The sequence below is a fragment of the Oncorhynchus keta genome, chromosome 37 (assembly GCF_023373465.1).
Source record: "Oncorhynchus keta strain PuntledgeMale-10-30-2019 chromosome 37, Oket_V2, whole genome shotgun sequence".
Taxonomy (NCBI): Eukaryota; Metazoa; Chordata; class Actinopteri; order Salmoniformes; family Salmonidae; genus Oncorhynchus; species Oncorhynchus keta.
The window spans coordinates 14,530,266-14,546,987 of record NC_068457.1 but is presented as its reverse complement, the minus strand read 5'-3'; the positions used below and the strand labels follow the sequence as shown (position 1 = coordinate 14,546,987).

Below are 16,722 nucleotides of genomic sequence, written 5' to 3'. Positions count from 1 at the left end.
ATTTCAAATGTTGCACTTCTGGTGATGTTGCTGTGTTTATCCATTTTGTCTTTAATGTTGTCATTTCCCAGTAGTGTCCTGCAATTTGTGTATGCTTTTGGCAATCATATTATTTGAGTGTTTTTCTACCTTGTGCTTTCCCCAAATGAAAGCAGAGCTAACTTGGTCACACGCCGTGACGCTCATGGAAAAGTTTTGTTTTCTCACAGGTCACCTACCCACAGCTTTTCTGGACAGAAATATTGTTTTCCCCATAATTTCCCTTTATCTCTGTTCTCTATTTGCAGATAACATATTTGTTCTGCCAACAATTCCTCTCACTGAAGATTACATCCCAACAGATTCGCAGCCACTGCAATGACCCAGACTGCAAGTGCAGTCGAGCTGATAGACCCGCCACACACACTTCCAGGACAAATGTAGATGTTTTTGCATCATAGTATTATAAACACTATTTTCTCACAGCAGGATTTCAAATTAATTGTGTAATTCCGTACAATAAAGACAACAAACCACTCTATTATCTATTAGTCATGTCTATATGATGCTGCCTATATAAAACAAGGGATATGTGCAAGGGGTTCTACAATGAATTGATGCTCAAAGGTAATACTGCATCAATGAGTGGCACCTAAAAACGTATTGAATTACGACATCTAGACTTGCTTAACATCTGCGTCTACTTAAAATGTTCAACGGGAATACTATACCAGATAAATCAAATAAAGTGTAACTACAAACAATCATGATACAAAGAAGGAGAAGAAGGAGAAAGATAACTCTTAGAGATGTTATTTGCTATTGGGCAGGAAACACAACTCACTATGCCAAACCTTCACGTTCACTTCCCTCATCATTGGTAGCCTTTGAGCTCATTTGAACTTTGAAACAAGCAACATCAAAAAGAGACAGCATGCTACAGCCTAGTGTTTTGTTGATATGCATCATAGTATAGTTAAATGCTTGTTATTTGGAAAACAATCAGAAAGCAGTAAAGTCAAATTTGACTTACTCTGTTGTAACTTTTATGGATTTAAGAATAGATCACAGAACAATCTGTTTTGTCTCATTTACAATCTTTCAGAAAAACCTTTTGTTTGATGCAGAGATGTTCCACTGTTTTATTCCAAATGGTCCTCAACTGATGCTTCAGAAAAACAAATCAAACAAATCAAAACAAATCAACCGTATCAGTGACAAGGCAGCAGTAGGCCTGGGGTATATTCACTAGGGACCAAACTGAAGCAATGTGGCCAAAACGAGAAGGGAACTTTCTGACCTTTGTGGTCCAAAAACAATAATAATGCTTGTTTTTTGATTTTCTGTTACAAAACATTTGTTACGACGCAAAGACAAATGAATAAACACAATGGGCCGGCAGAATACCTTTCTCGAGATGTACACTGAGTGTGCAAAACAATAAGGATACCCCCTCCCCACGTTTTCCCTCAGAACAGCCTCAATTCGTCAGGGCATTGACTCTACAAGGTGTCAAAAGCGTTCCACAGGGATGCTGGCCCATGCTGACGCCAATTCTTCCCTTCCCATCAGTTATGTCAAGTTGTCTGGATGTCCTTTGGGTGGTGGACTATTCTTGATACACACAGGAAACTGTTGAGTGGCACCTACTACCATACCCCCCATTCAAAGGCACTTCAATTTTTTGTATTGCTTAAATCTTTTGTCTTGCCCATTCCCCCTCTGAATGGCGCACATACACAATCCATGTCTCAATTCTATTAAAGCTTAAAAGTCCTTCTTTAACCTGTTGTCTCCCCTTCATCTACACTGATAGTGTAGCAAGTGACATCAATAGGGGAGCATAGCTTTCACCTGTATTCACCTCATCAGTCTGTCATTGAAAGAGCAGGTGTCCTTAATGTTTTGTGCACTCAGTGTTGGTCTGCAGTACAACACATCTCCCATTAATATTGACATTGGGATTTACAATACAATTATGTGGAGGTCTGAGTCACATAATCACATCTTAAGTCAGTATCCACAAAGTGTCTCATAGTAGAAAATTGGTTGTAAGTGCGGAAAATAGAGACATTGTACTCCCACCTCTTATAGTTGAAAATAAAAGCTATGCGTGAAGCCTCTTTCGTCATAAGACTCCACCCAGTCGACAGATATTCAGGAGCCCTCTTGACCTGGCCTAACCAGTTAAGAGTTAGCAGCAAGTGTCTTGATAATCACAAAAGGGGGTGAGGCAGTGGCTCCTGCGGTATATGCAATTGCTTTGGAGTTGTTGACGGAACGTTTTGATATTTCTATATGATCAACCCATAAGTCATCTAGACCTACACGCAACACTTGTCTCTTGCACTTGACAATGATTACACATGAGGCCTGTTCCACACGATAGGCCTAAATACCTAGAATCACTAGGCTAATACATGAACAGGTAGATTATTTTTCTTCAGATTATTGCATTTCATACGTTATGTTAATTCAAGTTATACCTCTTGAGCGCAATATCACATTGTTATAAAATATGCCTAAGTTGAGCATGCCAACTGAAGCCATCTATGGCTTATGTTAACTGTGATTCTGTTTGAAGAATATGATAGACCTTTCAAACGTTGTGTGCAACATTATCGGCTTGTTACTCGACACCTAGTGTGCCAAAGCGATTTTAGAGTTATTCAATGGTGTGATGTTTGAAGAGCATCTTGTTGTATCAGTGATATTGTCAAGATTTCGCTTTTGACAACCATCAGAATTGGTATGGAGAAAAGGTTATGCATGTCAACATATCAGGCAAAAATAAAGGGCAGGCAAAGTGATCAACCAACATTATTGACCCCTTTAATGAAAAGAAATGTTAAACATTATGGACTAAATGTTTCAATCCTGTTGATACTGGATCATTTTTGCTGTGACTATACAGGGCATATTAAGATCCTGTCACCGTGGTAACTTTGTGGTGCCTCAAACTGTCATGAGAGAGATGAGAGTCGACTTTACTGTCTGAGCAGTGTCTTAACATCCTCCTCCTGGTCTTTAAAACAGGTTTTAACAGGATTCCTAGGACCTTTTTTTGAAACCGTTTTGTGGATGTGGCCCCTAGATTTATAGAACCTGTATGTCACATTGTTAGTGCCTGCCTCTGATGATTGAAACTGAAAAGGTCAGAATTTCAGGACATGTCTTTCCGCATTGCTGTGTGCTGAGAATCTGGTATTGCACTGTCAATGCACAGTAATACCCATAACCCATATATTTTGTTGTAATATTTGCTGGTGGTGGGTGCATGATTTCTATGCGATTGTTTTTAACATTTTTTATCAAATATTACGGTATATAATACCATTATGATTTTCTCAAACGTTTACATTGTGATGGCAAATTCCATCTAAATACTACACTAAATCAAATGTTCCCACACTTCTGGCATCGGAGAGAAGTAAAGGAATGTTTCTTTATCTTTTCCTACTTTACTGTAGGACCATCAACTACATAGAAAACAATCCTCTGTCAGTGTAGCTAATGCATTACTGGACTGTGAAACTCTGCCAGGACAGGTTATTCTGCTAGTTACTGAGAATGCGACAAGTTGGGACCTGCTTCCTGTGCATTTGTCTCTTATCATGGGAAATGATGTGCTCACCTCACTAACCTCACTCATCTCACATCCCTCATCGTCATAATTTCATGTTCGATGAAGGCTGTTATGGAGATAGGCTCTCCGTCGTGTCACCAATATGTCTCTGTAAACGAAACAGAGAAAATAAATAATGGAACTGTCAGAAGAAGCTGTCATCTAAAGCTTCGAATTGACATATATAATACTTTATGTATATAGGCATCAGTTGATACCATTTTTCATCACAAATAAAGACAGGCGACCACCTTGACTGTCCCTAAAGATACATATATTAGTGCACATTCGGTACATACTATAATTGATTGTCTGTGATCTCTACTATCAAAACGTTATCTACAATATCAGTCTGTTAGGGCATAAGTTTAACATGCATACCCTGAATATGATCTCTGAACTCATTGGGGGTCAGGGTTGACGTTATACCAGTTTACAGACACCTGTGTTGCCTACTCGGATTAAAAACCCAGTGCGTCCCAGTTTGTCTTATTTCTACAGGGTAAATTTGGGTTCTCATGTAAAATGGCCAGTAGTGACATGCCTACGAGGAAGAGGATCAGTGTGGGGTAGCACGGTTGAGTCAGACTGTGACAGTGTGTGGGGAGAGTCAACAAAAACAATGAGGCACATCGTGCCTTCAGGTCAAAACAAACAAACTCTCAACAAATGTATAACTTCCAGTGAGATTCAGTTTGCTCAAATGTGCTATATTTGCATCACCATAAGAAAACACTGAAGCTAGACAGCTGGGCTCTAAACTTTCTGTGATACCTGCATATTAATATTTTGTCAGATATTTACCTGAAAGACCGAAATTCAATCAATAGCGGATAATGCCTCAAACCACAGAAAACATAAACGTGCGTTAATGCACACAAACGTAAACAGTCCACTTCTGTGATTCAAAGGACAAGCCCCAATGGCTTACCGTGCAACTTTGATTGAATTCTAGCTATATCATCAAATATTGAACCAGTCTCATTCAAATACCTCCAAGACCTCTACTTTCGAAAGCTGCTCATGAGGATTCGGATAACTGTAATTTACTTACCTTGGGGACCAATTCTGAATCAAATGAGATGTTTACGAAGCAGTAAACCAAATGAACAAATGTTGGACTAAATAATCTAACTACAGATGGATTATTCCAGGTGTTGTCTAAATATCTTACCCCATGAGAGTATAATATTGGAAGTGAAGCCCAATGCATCTTCAGATCAGAGAATCATTCTTTGAGCATCTTCAGATCAGATAATCATTCTTTGAACAGTTTCCAAATGCGCCTGACACAATCAGACAGAGATATAGTAATGGTATAGAACTATGAGGTTCAATTAGAGTCAGATCCCATCCAAGCTCAGGCACTACTGACCAGAAAATCCAACCATTGATCTTTCACTTAGGATGAAGTATGCACAGAGTTCAATCTGTTTGTATGTATAGGCCATTGTATCATAGACTGTGTACGGATAGTCGTTTTAAGGATGATTCCTTAGCTTCACACCTTCACACATAACTTGTATGCCTCAGTGAGTGACAGGTTGAATTATAATGGAAGGAATACACTAACTGCTAGTGTCGATGGAATGTAAATAAACAATAATGTGTATCTATGTGCTTTCAGGATGAGAACGCATTGTCAATGCGGGTGTCCTAAACACATTTACATTGCATTATTCATGACAACTGTCAAACATGTCAACTGTCTTTAATATCTAGTGGGTGAAACCATATCCATTGTCTCCTGTTATTTTGAGCATTAATAAAATATGATGTGTTGAACACCTAGCCTAGCGCTAGTTTCCCTGATAGGAACTGTAAAAAGACAACCAAGGTGAGGCTTTATTTTACTGTAAAACAGAGAGTTCAAGAGACCAGGAAACATATGTAAACACCTTTACAAGGTAACCCCTGCACAGTAAACATTCCTTGTAGTTCACTTGAAATATTAGGTTTCATGCTTACCACACATAGCCATAAAGCACACGTCTGCACACGCCTACACACGCCTACACACACACACCTACACACACACACCTACACACACACACACACACACACACACACACACACTTTAAATACTTTAGAATCTGCGATTTCTGACAGTTGCATGACCTAAAGTGATATTCACTGTGATCATGGCTCCCAGGAAAGATTTCTGTTTCCCCAAAACAGTCATCTTCACACAAACAAAAACATAAATAAAGCAAATCAATAAGTTACATTACAGATGGAGGTGAATCTCTAATGAATCTATATAGACACATTATAAATAATTATATTATATCAACATTCGTAGGTTTACTGTGGGCAATCTGACCTTCAGAACCAGATACCTTCTCCTAAACGCGTTCCACAACACCATGCAATGCCATAAAAGTCAGTGAGTCTCGGGGGGAGGAGCCCAGAACAACTACAATACTTCGGAGCTTTCCACCGCTCAAAAGCATGCAAATTCTAAGGCTCAGTATTCCAAAAAGGCTCTACAGTTACACTCACCCTTTAGTGGCTGGTAACTTAGCACAGAAGAAGTTAACAGAGAGGACTGACCAGGGAGACTAATAAGGATCTACATGAATCAATTAATTAATCAAAGATAAAGTGGAAAGGCCAACACATCCCAAATTGCTTCGGACGGGTCGCGTCGGGTTGAACACTTTGCAATACCGGATTGTAAACGCCGACAGTCTAATACTAAAAGAAGAGGTGACAAAAGTAAACGTTATTTACACCAGTATGCCTAGCCTATTCTCTAAAGAAGATGCTGTAAAATTTAAATAAACGGTTTGAGGGGACTTTTGATGCCTCGCATCCTTACGTCTCCACATGGATCAACCTCTCTAACCCAAGCATCATTTGGATTAGCCACAGTCTTTCTCACTCTGCACAACGGGTAAGTAGCCTATCATATCATCAGAACGAGAAGTCTCACAACTGTTATAAATTCGTTACTTTCTATAATTAGTTTGTTGACAACCTTCCTTTAGACTGGTAGGACATATAGTCACTTTAACTTCCTGCGTCTATCTTGTGTGGTATCCAGGTGTCCGTTCGATATGGCGAGGTTTGATCGGACTAGCTGAGGCTGTGAGCACGCTTTCCTCCAAATAACCTACAGATATCAATTTGTATTATATTTTGTATTTAAACGTCCGGAAGTGTTCTGGCCAAAGCGCGTGTGTTTTTAGAGATTGCAGTTGGAAAGACAACTTCAACAATTGTTATCCTCCATTTGCAAATTGGATTGTCTGATTAAATAATTATTTAGTTCGTGAGGGCAGTTGAATTAGTCGAAATAAAATTGCTAAAGTAACGTTACACCTGGGTCGACAAGACACATTCAGGTATTTTACGCGCACCTGGCGCACCGCCATGCATTAAATTCAGCTGCACGTACTACAAATCTCCAGCAACGCATTGATTTAGTCTACTACAATCAATCGTCCTTGGAACATGGAACATGATTCAGCATATGCTCACCTAAACTGTTCCCGAGCGATTTCTATTGGTAATAATAGCACACACGAGTCTTACCAGCTTACTTGACTCAAAATTTATTTGTGCAGACGTTCTAATTTCAACATGTTTTGTGTGTAAATCAGGTAAGTTAGGCTACCTCATAACTGGGGGCATTTATAACATCGCTCTAACATGGAAGGTACCTCCATGCAACCAGAATGCAATTACTCAGCTGAGCACTGTAACTGCAGATGAAATATTGTTTGAGAATGTGTCAAATAAAATGCACAGGCCTAGGTTTTACATGTAATTACATTTTAGTCATATGTGTAGAAGAATATAATGCATTGGGAACAGAATAAAATGTGACTATGGATTCCATGTAAGTGCATGGTCTTTGAGCTAAAGGATGACCAAGTTGAGTTGGTCATCACATTTATGCACTCACTGTGCATTGAAATCTAGCTTAAAGCATGAAGAAAGTGGTTACAATATATGGTTATTGTGCTAGATTGTATTCCTGCTCAGGTAGGATCATGTAAATTCCCATTTGGACTTATCACCCGTGGACACCCACTAACCGTATTCCTGATTCGGCAAGTCATTGAGTATGAATTAAGAACAGGAAGAAAAATCAAAAATCAAACGCACACATGCAGACCTTATGAAAAGTTTGTAATGGGACACAGAGACACCATTCTTGAATGATCAAATGTAAATATCATCCGTGGACTGTGGGACTGAGGACCATGGTGACGTCTCTATAGATGTATGTGGGAGTAGTGGTTTCCCTGTAGGACAAGCACATCACTTCCAATACACTGGAATAGGGAACTGTCCTTCCATGAATTGGCCTGGGAACATTGCGCAGAGGTCCTCCACCGGGTGCATTTTCATGCACTGCACAATATCGTGTGCAGAAGCTCCTAATTTGCTTTCGAGTTGAGTTTCTCTCTGCCTTGCCTCCCTTAGAGTCCTTCAGCCATGAGCGTGGCATCCGGTGTGCAGCAGTAACAACCCCTAGTCTAGCCTCCAGTCTGCTGGCTAATCTACTTCTGTACAGAGACACTGTGGTCCTTAGCTTTCAACACTATGGCTCCATAATATAACTAAATAAGCAATTAGAGGTTGTATTGCAAATGGTGAACATACACTGAGTATGCCAAACATTAGGAACACCTTCCTAATACTGAGTTGTGCCCCCCTTTTGCCCTTAGAACCGCCTAATTTCATTAGGGGCATAGACTCTACAAGGTGTCGAAAGCGTTCCACTGGGATGCTCCAATGCTTGGCACCTACTACCATACCTGTTCAAAGGCACTTAAATATGTTGTCATGCCCATTCACTCTCTGGATGGCACATATACACAATCCGTCTCAATTGTCTCTAGTCTTAAAACTCCTTCTTTAACCTGTCTCCTCCCCTTCATCTACACTGAATGGATTTAACAAGTGACCGGTCAGTCGAAGTCTTCATCTGGTCAGTCTGGTCAGTCTATGTCATGGAAAGAGCAGGTGTCCTTAATGCTTTGTCCACTCAGTGTGTATGTCAATACACAAATGCCAATACCATACACCATGCAGAAATACATAATCATAAACTAACAGCACTTATCTATCCAGAGGGGTCATTTGAATCATGTTGTTGATTTGAGACTGGCAAGGTGGTGTATGTGACTTGAAAATGTCATGTTTATGTTGTACAAAGTGATTATACCGAAATCACAGCCTTTTGTTTTGGGTTTAAGTGTTCTAATCTTGGCTTGTGTAATGGATCTACACAGATTAAAAGGATACCAACGACTAGGCTGCGTTAGGATATTTCAACATCACGTCATTTTGGATGATGCTTCTGTAGAAAACCACATTTGTTGAGACTTTTACTGTTCCTACTTTGTGTGGTGGGGAAAGATAGTCACTTGTCAAAGTTATTCATCATGAGTCATTTAAAGTTGACTAGTTTTACAAGATCTCCCAGGTTTGGGCATGTCTGTGGTTTTGGTCATGCAGCTCAGTGCTATTATGGAAGATCTTCCCTTTTACCTTAATGACTTGAGTAAAGACAACTCCTTAAACAAATCACGGGCCCTATATAACCCAATGACGGCTTCTGTCAGTGTGTGTGATATTCTCAAATGGCGTCCTCCAAAGTCTCCTTTAAAACAGAATAATAATAATAATACATTTCTGGTCTAACTAGGGAGTACGGGAGGGGTCTTCCTTTGGTCCAGATTCTGCTGTGTTTTACATTACTGCAGAGCCAAGTGCCTTGATTGTGACAATGTTTCGCACGTCTGCAGATGTCTATCTTGCTAAACATATTTAAAGTCACTTGGTACATCTGACTGATAATCCTTGTGGGAAAACAATTGCACCAAATGAGTTAAAACAGACCTTTTGAAATGCACGCCTGCTAAAATCGGCTTTATCAGGGGAATTGGTGTCGTGCTGCTATTATTAGCATATCACGCATATGCTCGCTATCAACGAGGTGGGGCAAACCAGCCGAGCCCACTGTATAGGTGTGTGCTGCATTGTTTATTGTGGCAAGCCCTGTGCACGGTGGCGTTTATCGATCAGGCACCAATTATAGCTATCTCATCGGGGGATCAGCTGTGTGTGTGTGTGTGTGCCGCAAGATTGGCCACCTGAGTGGAGCTGGGGTTTGCAGCATCATGGACGCCTGCTATCGCTCAGCCGCTGTGTGTCCTCCGTTATCAATGCTGTGGGGGGGCATCAGTGTTTGGTTGTATAATGGATGACATTGCTTTGGAAGACCACCTGCTCTGGAAGAAATGCCAAAATGTGGAATATATTGGGTATATTTCTGTGAAAGTCAAAGCCTCTGTTCATAGTGATTAAGACAAATCTTGGCCATTCAATTATTATGTAAAATACAGAAGCCTTTCATAACCACCCATAATTATACACTGTACAAAACAGTAGGAACACCTTCCTAATATTGAGTTGCTGTAACGGCTCTCTTCTATTTCCTCCTCTGACGAAGAGGTAGAACAAGGATCGGACCAAAATGCAGCGTGATGGTGATTCATGATATTTTAATGAAGGAAAAACTATACATACAGAAATAACGAAAACCGAAACAGCCCTATCTGGTGCAAACACAAAGACGGGAACAATCGCCCACGAAACACTCACAGAATATGGCTGCCTAAATATGGTTCCCAATCAGAGACAACGATAATCACCTGACTCTGATTGAGAACCGCCTCAGGCAGCCATAGACTACATAGACACCCCACAAACCCCTAAGACAAAAACACACCACAATAACCCATGTCACACCCTGGCCTGACCAAACAAATAAAGAAAACACAAAATACTAAGACCAAGGCGTGACAGTTGCACACTCTTTTGCCCTCAGAACAGCCTCAATTCGTTGGGGCATAGACTCTACAAGATGTTGAAAGCGTTCCACAGGGATTCTGGCCCTTGTTGATTCCAATACTTCCCACAGTTGTCATGTTGGCTGGATATCCTTTGGGAGGTGTACTATTCTTGATACACACGGGGAGCTGTTGAGCATGAAAAACCCAGCAGCGCTGCAGTTCTTGACACACTCAAATCGGTGCGCCTGGCACCTACTACCATATGCGGTTCAAAGGCACTCCACAATCCATGTCTCAAGGGTTAAACATCCTTCTTTAACCTGTCTCTTCCCCTTCATCTACACTGATTTAAAGTGGATTTAACAGATGACATCAATAAGGAATCATAGCTTTCACCTGGTCAGGCTGTCATGGATAGAGCATGTTTTGTACACTTAGGGAATACAATAGTAGTCATGTTAGTGTTGTTGATAGTGGTATTAGTAGAAGTAACAGTAACACTAGTGGTAGCAGTTGAAGTAACAGTAGCGGTAGCAGTAGAAGTAACAGTAGTGGTAGCAGTAGAAGTAGTGGTAGAAGTAGTGGTAGCAGTAGAAGTAACAGTGGAAGTAGCGGTAGTGGTAGCCATAGAAGTAGCGTTTGTATCCTGCGTCTACAATGCTTATAGGCAGAAAAGAGCAGCTATATGAGATAATGATTAACGCTTTAGCATGTATGTCATTCCCCTTTACCGAGGATGAGTCTTCAAGGCTATATCAGTGCCATGTAAACTGCTCTGCTCGGGCAGAGGAGAAGTATTAGGAGCATCAGTCACCGCAAATCAATTTAAATGGACAAACAATGGTCTCAAATGGCAATAGCTGTATTTCCCAAAAGCTATGATTTGCTATGACTTAATAACAGGGTTGATATACTACATTGTGAATATTCCACACCACTGTGACATTTACATTTGAGTCATTTAGCAGACACACTTATCTACATCGACTCACAAGGGCAATTAGGTTAAGTGCCTTGCTCAACAACACTTTGACAGATTTTTCACCCAGTCAGCTCAGGGATTCGAACCAACTACCTTCTGGTTACTGGCCCAACACCCTTAACCGCTAGGATACCTGCTGCAGTTGTGTTAAAACACAATCAGTGATGCAGGATAAGGGTGCTATGGAATCATCAAGCGGGAACCCCATTTTGGCGCGAGCACTCTGTCGAACAGATTGCACTTGAGAGCAATAGGAAGTACATGGAACAAACAGTGTGAATGACCTATTTGTCTGGCGATATATGGACAAGGATCATTGTGTATATTACAAGGGCTGCAGGGGACGAGTGATACACGTTTTATTTCCGAGGTTTTCTGCTCTTTTTTTTCCTTCGTTCAGAGTGCACTATTTTTCCCAGTACATTTTTTTTTTATGACCTCCCACTAGCAGAGTAACTGTTTGGTGATGAGTTGGCCTTGCTTACATGCATGAGAAGGCATTTATAAGGCTTCACTGGCCTCCAATGGATCTGTGTAGTTGCTTCACCACAAGCTACACACATTTGATTCTGAAAATAGATGTGGGGCTGTTTTTTTTCCACTCTCCTGACCCTGTTGTCATCCATTGTATAATACACCCAGTCACTTTTCAATAGTATACATTTTATTTTTTTATCTTGTAATTTTTTTTTCTACCCCCCATCCACATAAAGCATTTAGTGATAAAGCATTTAGTGATAAAGCATTGTCTTTGATCGGTGTATTTTTTTTATTTATTCCACCAATGCAGTGCAGCGCTGTCATTCAACAGTGTGAGGCCTGTCATATCTCACAATACACCCAACCTACAGTATCAAGCTAGTTCGGCATCTAGGGAGAATCAATGAAATCTCATCGCTTCGTGTGATGATCACACATTGCTGTGTGAAAGATTTCGAAAAGGAACATCGCGTGGGTGAGAAAATACATGTTTGCTCATTTGAGGAAAACAAATGTTTTATTGACGCTGGCTCTTCTTGGGTTAAAAACATGGATCAAATCTATTCTAGGCCATACCCAAGTGTATTATTTAAACATATGAAGTTTTCTACATTACCTTGTATATGAGGTATTGTGGCCATGTAAACAAGATTCCAATGTTCACTAGGCCATGCATGTTTTAAAGAATGCTCCCTTCATGCATATGATACATCAATGCATAATTAATTTAAAGTTGATTGTGTATTCAGTTTCAACTTCATTTTCTATACTGTGAGAATTGCATTGATCTTATGATCCAGGATTAAAAGTATATAGGTACAGTTCGGAAAGAATGGGTCCATGTATTTCTATAATAGGAGCCCATGCTTTATTGTCTGTCTAAAGGGACTGATAATCTAATCAAAGTAGTTAAGATACTTATAGCAAAAATATGTAAACAAATGCTTGTGATTTATTGACAATGTTTTTGTTGTTTTTCAAATCCATTACATTTTGGTAACATCTTTCTCTTCCCTCCCTCTCTCCGTCCTTCTTTATGCTTTGCAGATACAACGGACAGAAAATGCTACCCCTCATCCTTTTCCTTTGCTCATTTTTCACTGCTGCTTGTTTCCAAGACATCCACCCCTCCAAGGTATTTCTGAGTGAATCCTGTGACTCATTGTGTACTTGTGAAGAAAAAGATGGCATCCTGTATCTTAACTGTGAGGAGAGAAATATCAGCAAGATCTCCCAAATCAAAGTGCCGTCAGCTCTACCTTTCCACCTCAATCTGTACAAAAACGACTTGGTGGAGTTGAATGCAGAAGACTTGGAAGGTTTAAAGAATGCCGTTTCACTTCATCTCGGGGCTAATAGCATACAAGAGCTTGAACCTGGCGTCTTTAGTGCACTGGGCTCCTTGAAGAAGCTCCACATCAACAGTAATTTCCTGGTCACGTTGAAGGAAGACACTTTTCACGGCTTGGTAAATTTGGAGTTTCTCCAGGCGGACACAAACTTCATCCGTGTTGTCGAGCCGGGGGCATTCAGCAAACTCATCCGCCTCAAAGTTCTGATCCTCAACGACAACGCCATAGAGTTTCTTCCCAGCAATATTTTCCGGTTTGTTCCGCTCACCCACTTGGACCTGCGGGGGAACCAGTTACAAACCCTGCCTTACGTTGGCTTCCTGGAGCACATTGGGCGTATCATGGAGCTTCTTCTGGAGGACAACGACTGGATGTGCGATTGTGAGATCCTTCACCTGAAGATCTGGATGGAGAACATGCGGGCCCAGTCGGCCATTGGGGAGGTGGTCTGCAGCAGCCCCCACCACCTCAGGGGCACCATCCTGGCCAAAATCAAACGGGATGTTCTCTGCCCCTCTCACGCTGATATCAACTTAGAGGAGCCTTCCAAGTCACTGGACATGGTGGTCACTCCGTCTTCCAAAGTGGCAGAGATTCCGAAGTTAGAGGATGTCGTAAAGATTCCGACACCTTCTTATGTTCCAGGGAGTCCTTGTGTGGAGCACTGTTCTTGTCACAATCACCCTGTGGCTGGGTTTTTAATGCATTGTCAGGATAGAGGGATTCAACGGATTTCAGATATTGGAATACTTGAGCAAAGCCCTACCAAGCTGGTGCTCACAGGAAACATGATTCAGAGACTGTTGAAATATGACTTTGTTACATATGACAGTTTAGAGTTATTGAATTTAGCCAACAATCGAATTGATTACATTGACAATGAAACTTTTCTCAGCTTAAGCAATTTGAAAAAACTTTATCTCAACGGCAACAGAATTGAAACCCTTTCCGCGACTATGTTCATTGGACTTCACAACCTTGAATACCTATATTTGGAATATAACATTATCAAAGAAATTGTTCCAGGAGCTTTTAATCCTTTGCCAAATCTCAAACTCTTGTCTTTGAATAACAATCTGCTGACTAGTCTCCCATTGCAGATATTTCGCAACGTGCCCCTCACCAAACTGAACCTGAGAAAAAATCTGCTCATGCACCTGCCTGTAAGCAACGTGCTGGACCAGCTTGACTCTTTAGAGCAGATTTATTTAGAGGACAACCCCTGGGACTGCAGCTGTGACTTAATCAGTCTCAAACAGTGGGTTGAGAAGCTGAGGAAGGACACAGTCGTAGGTTCCATTTTGTGTCACACACCGAGAAAAGTGGAGAAGGCTGAGCTGAGGGCCCTTAGAAACGAGTTGCTGTGCCGCGGCCTAGTGACCTACTCCTTTCCCACGGATGAGGACGAGACAACCACAGTGGCGACTGACGGCTCTAGGAGCGGTTTCTTCAGCTCAATCACGGACTCTGTTCCGCTCTCGGTTCTGATCCTTAGCTTGCTCGTCATCTTCCTCATGGTCATCTTCTGTTCAGCAGGGATTGTGGCATTCCTCGTGCACAGACGGCGAAGGAGGGTGAAGAAGAAACAGGCGGAGGAGCAGCCGCGGGAGAGCAGCAGCCCCATCCACCTGCAATACAGTATGTACGGCCAGAAAACCACCCACCACACACTGGGGCAGAGGACCGGAAGCACCGTGTATGACGAGCGCTCACACAGCCCCATCGTCCAGATCTGCCGCAACCCCACCTACTGCACTCAGCATAAAGAATATGAGTCCGACCTCAATGAACTGGACGAACCAAAGCACATCTGTCGTAGCATCATGGAGACAGAGAATACCTCCCCTCTCACAGGCTCTAATTTGAAGTTCAGAGCTGTGACGTCAGACTGCCCAACTGAGTTCGTAACACTCGGCGATGCGAGCTCCCTCTATAAAAACATACTAGAGAGGGAGAGGGTTAGGGAGCTGCAGCAGCTCGGAATTACTGAATACCTCAGGAAAAACATGTCCCAGCTACAACCAATGGTAGAGATGCAGGTTCCAGGACACCACGAGGAACTGAAATTAATGGAGACTATTATGTTGTCGAGACCGAGGAAGGTCATGGTGGAACAAACGAAAAACGAGTACTTTGAACTCAAAGCTAACCTACACACCGAGCCAGATTATTTGGAGGTTCTGGAGCATCAAACTGCATTTAACTGATATAAAAAGACAATTAATGGTTTTATATTCAACTCCATAAGTGCCTTGTCCAAAACTGCCATCTTATATTTTCAGTCGAAGACCTACATATCCCACAGCGGTCTTGGACATACAAGTCATTTGTAGCACAGAATGTAATGTATATTTGGCAATTTCTTTGTTTTATTTTCCTATACAGTGCCTTGCAAAAGTATTCATCCCTCTTGGCGTTTTTTTTCTATTTTGTTGCATTACAACCTGTAATTTAAATAGATTTTAATTTGGATTTCATGTAATGGACACACACAAAATAGTCCAAATTGGTGAAGTGAATTTTTTTTAAAGAACTTGTTTCATAAAATTCAAAAAAAGAGAACGGAAAAGTGGTGTGCATATGAATTCACTACCCTTGCTGTGAAGCCCCTAAATATTATCTGGTGCAGCCAATTACTTTCAGAAGTCACATAATTAGTTAGATTGCACACAGGTGGACTTTATTTAAGTGTCACATGATCTGTCACATGATCTCAGTGTATATACACTGGTTTAAGGGGAAACATTTAAATGTCTTGGAATGGCCTAGTCAAAGCCCAGACCTCAATCCAATTGAGAATCTGTGGTATGACTTAAAGATTGCTGTACACCAGCGGAACCCATCCAACCTGAAGGAGCTGGAGCAGTTTTGCCTTGAAGAATGAGCAAAAATCCCAGTGGCTAGATGTGCCAAGCTTATAGAGATATACCCCAACAGACTTGCAGCTGTAATTGCCGCAAAAGGTGGATCTGCAAAGTATTGACTTTGGGGGGGTGAATAGTTATGCACGCTCAATTTTTCTGTTTTTCTTTGTCTTATTTCTTGTTTGTTTCACAAGAAAAAAATATTTAGTATCTTCAAAGTGGTAGTAGGCATGTTGTGTAAATCAAATGATACAAACCCCCCCAAAAAAAAAATCTATTTTATTTCCAGGTTGTAAGGCAACAAAATTGAAAAATGTTAAGGGGAGTGAATACTTTCGCAAGTCACTGTAGACAGACAGCACTTGAAGTTGCTGATATAACAGATATCTTTCCCAAATGTAATTATCGGGAAGGCAAATAAGTACGGCAGGGGTAAGTTTTCGTTACCAGTTTAGCTTAGATCTTTGGCAGGCCTCATTGTTTTCCACAAATTCTGTCAGGCTGTTTCAATCATATGCCATAATCAGCATGCTCAAAATGCCGTAGACTCAACAAAATGCCAACATGTATTCTGAGTCGCAATGATGAAGTGCACATTAGTCCTGTCGTTCATTAGATTTAGCCCTTG

General features: G+C 41.1%; 1 protein-coding gene across 1 annotated transcript; it reads left to right on the top strand.

Moving 5' to 3' along the window:
* Positions 1-6,017: 6,017 nt before the first annotated feature.
* LOC118370249 (SLIT and NTRK-like protein 6) lies at positions 6,018-16,351 on the top strand. The gene is made up of 2 exons (XM_035755175.2): positions 6,018-6,500; positions 12,926-16,351. Exons 1-2 carry the CDS (start codon positions 6,409-6,411, stop codon positions 15,435-15,437), a joined length of 2,604 nt encoding a protein of 867 aa, XP_035611068.1. The 5' UTR covers positions 6,018-6,408; the 3' UTR covers positions 15,438-16,351.
* The last annotated feature ends 371 nt before the right edge of the window (positions 16,352-16,722 follow it).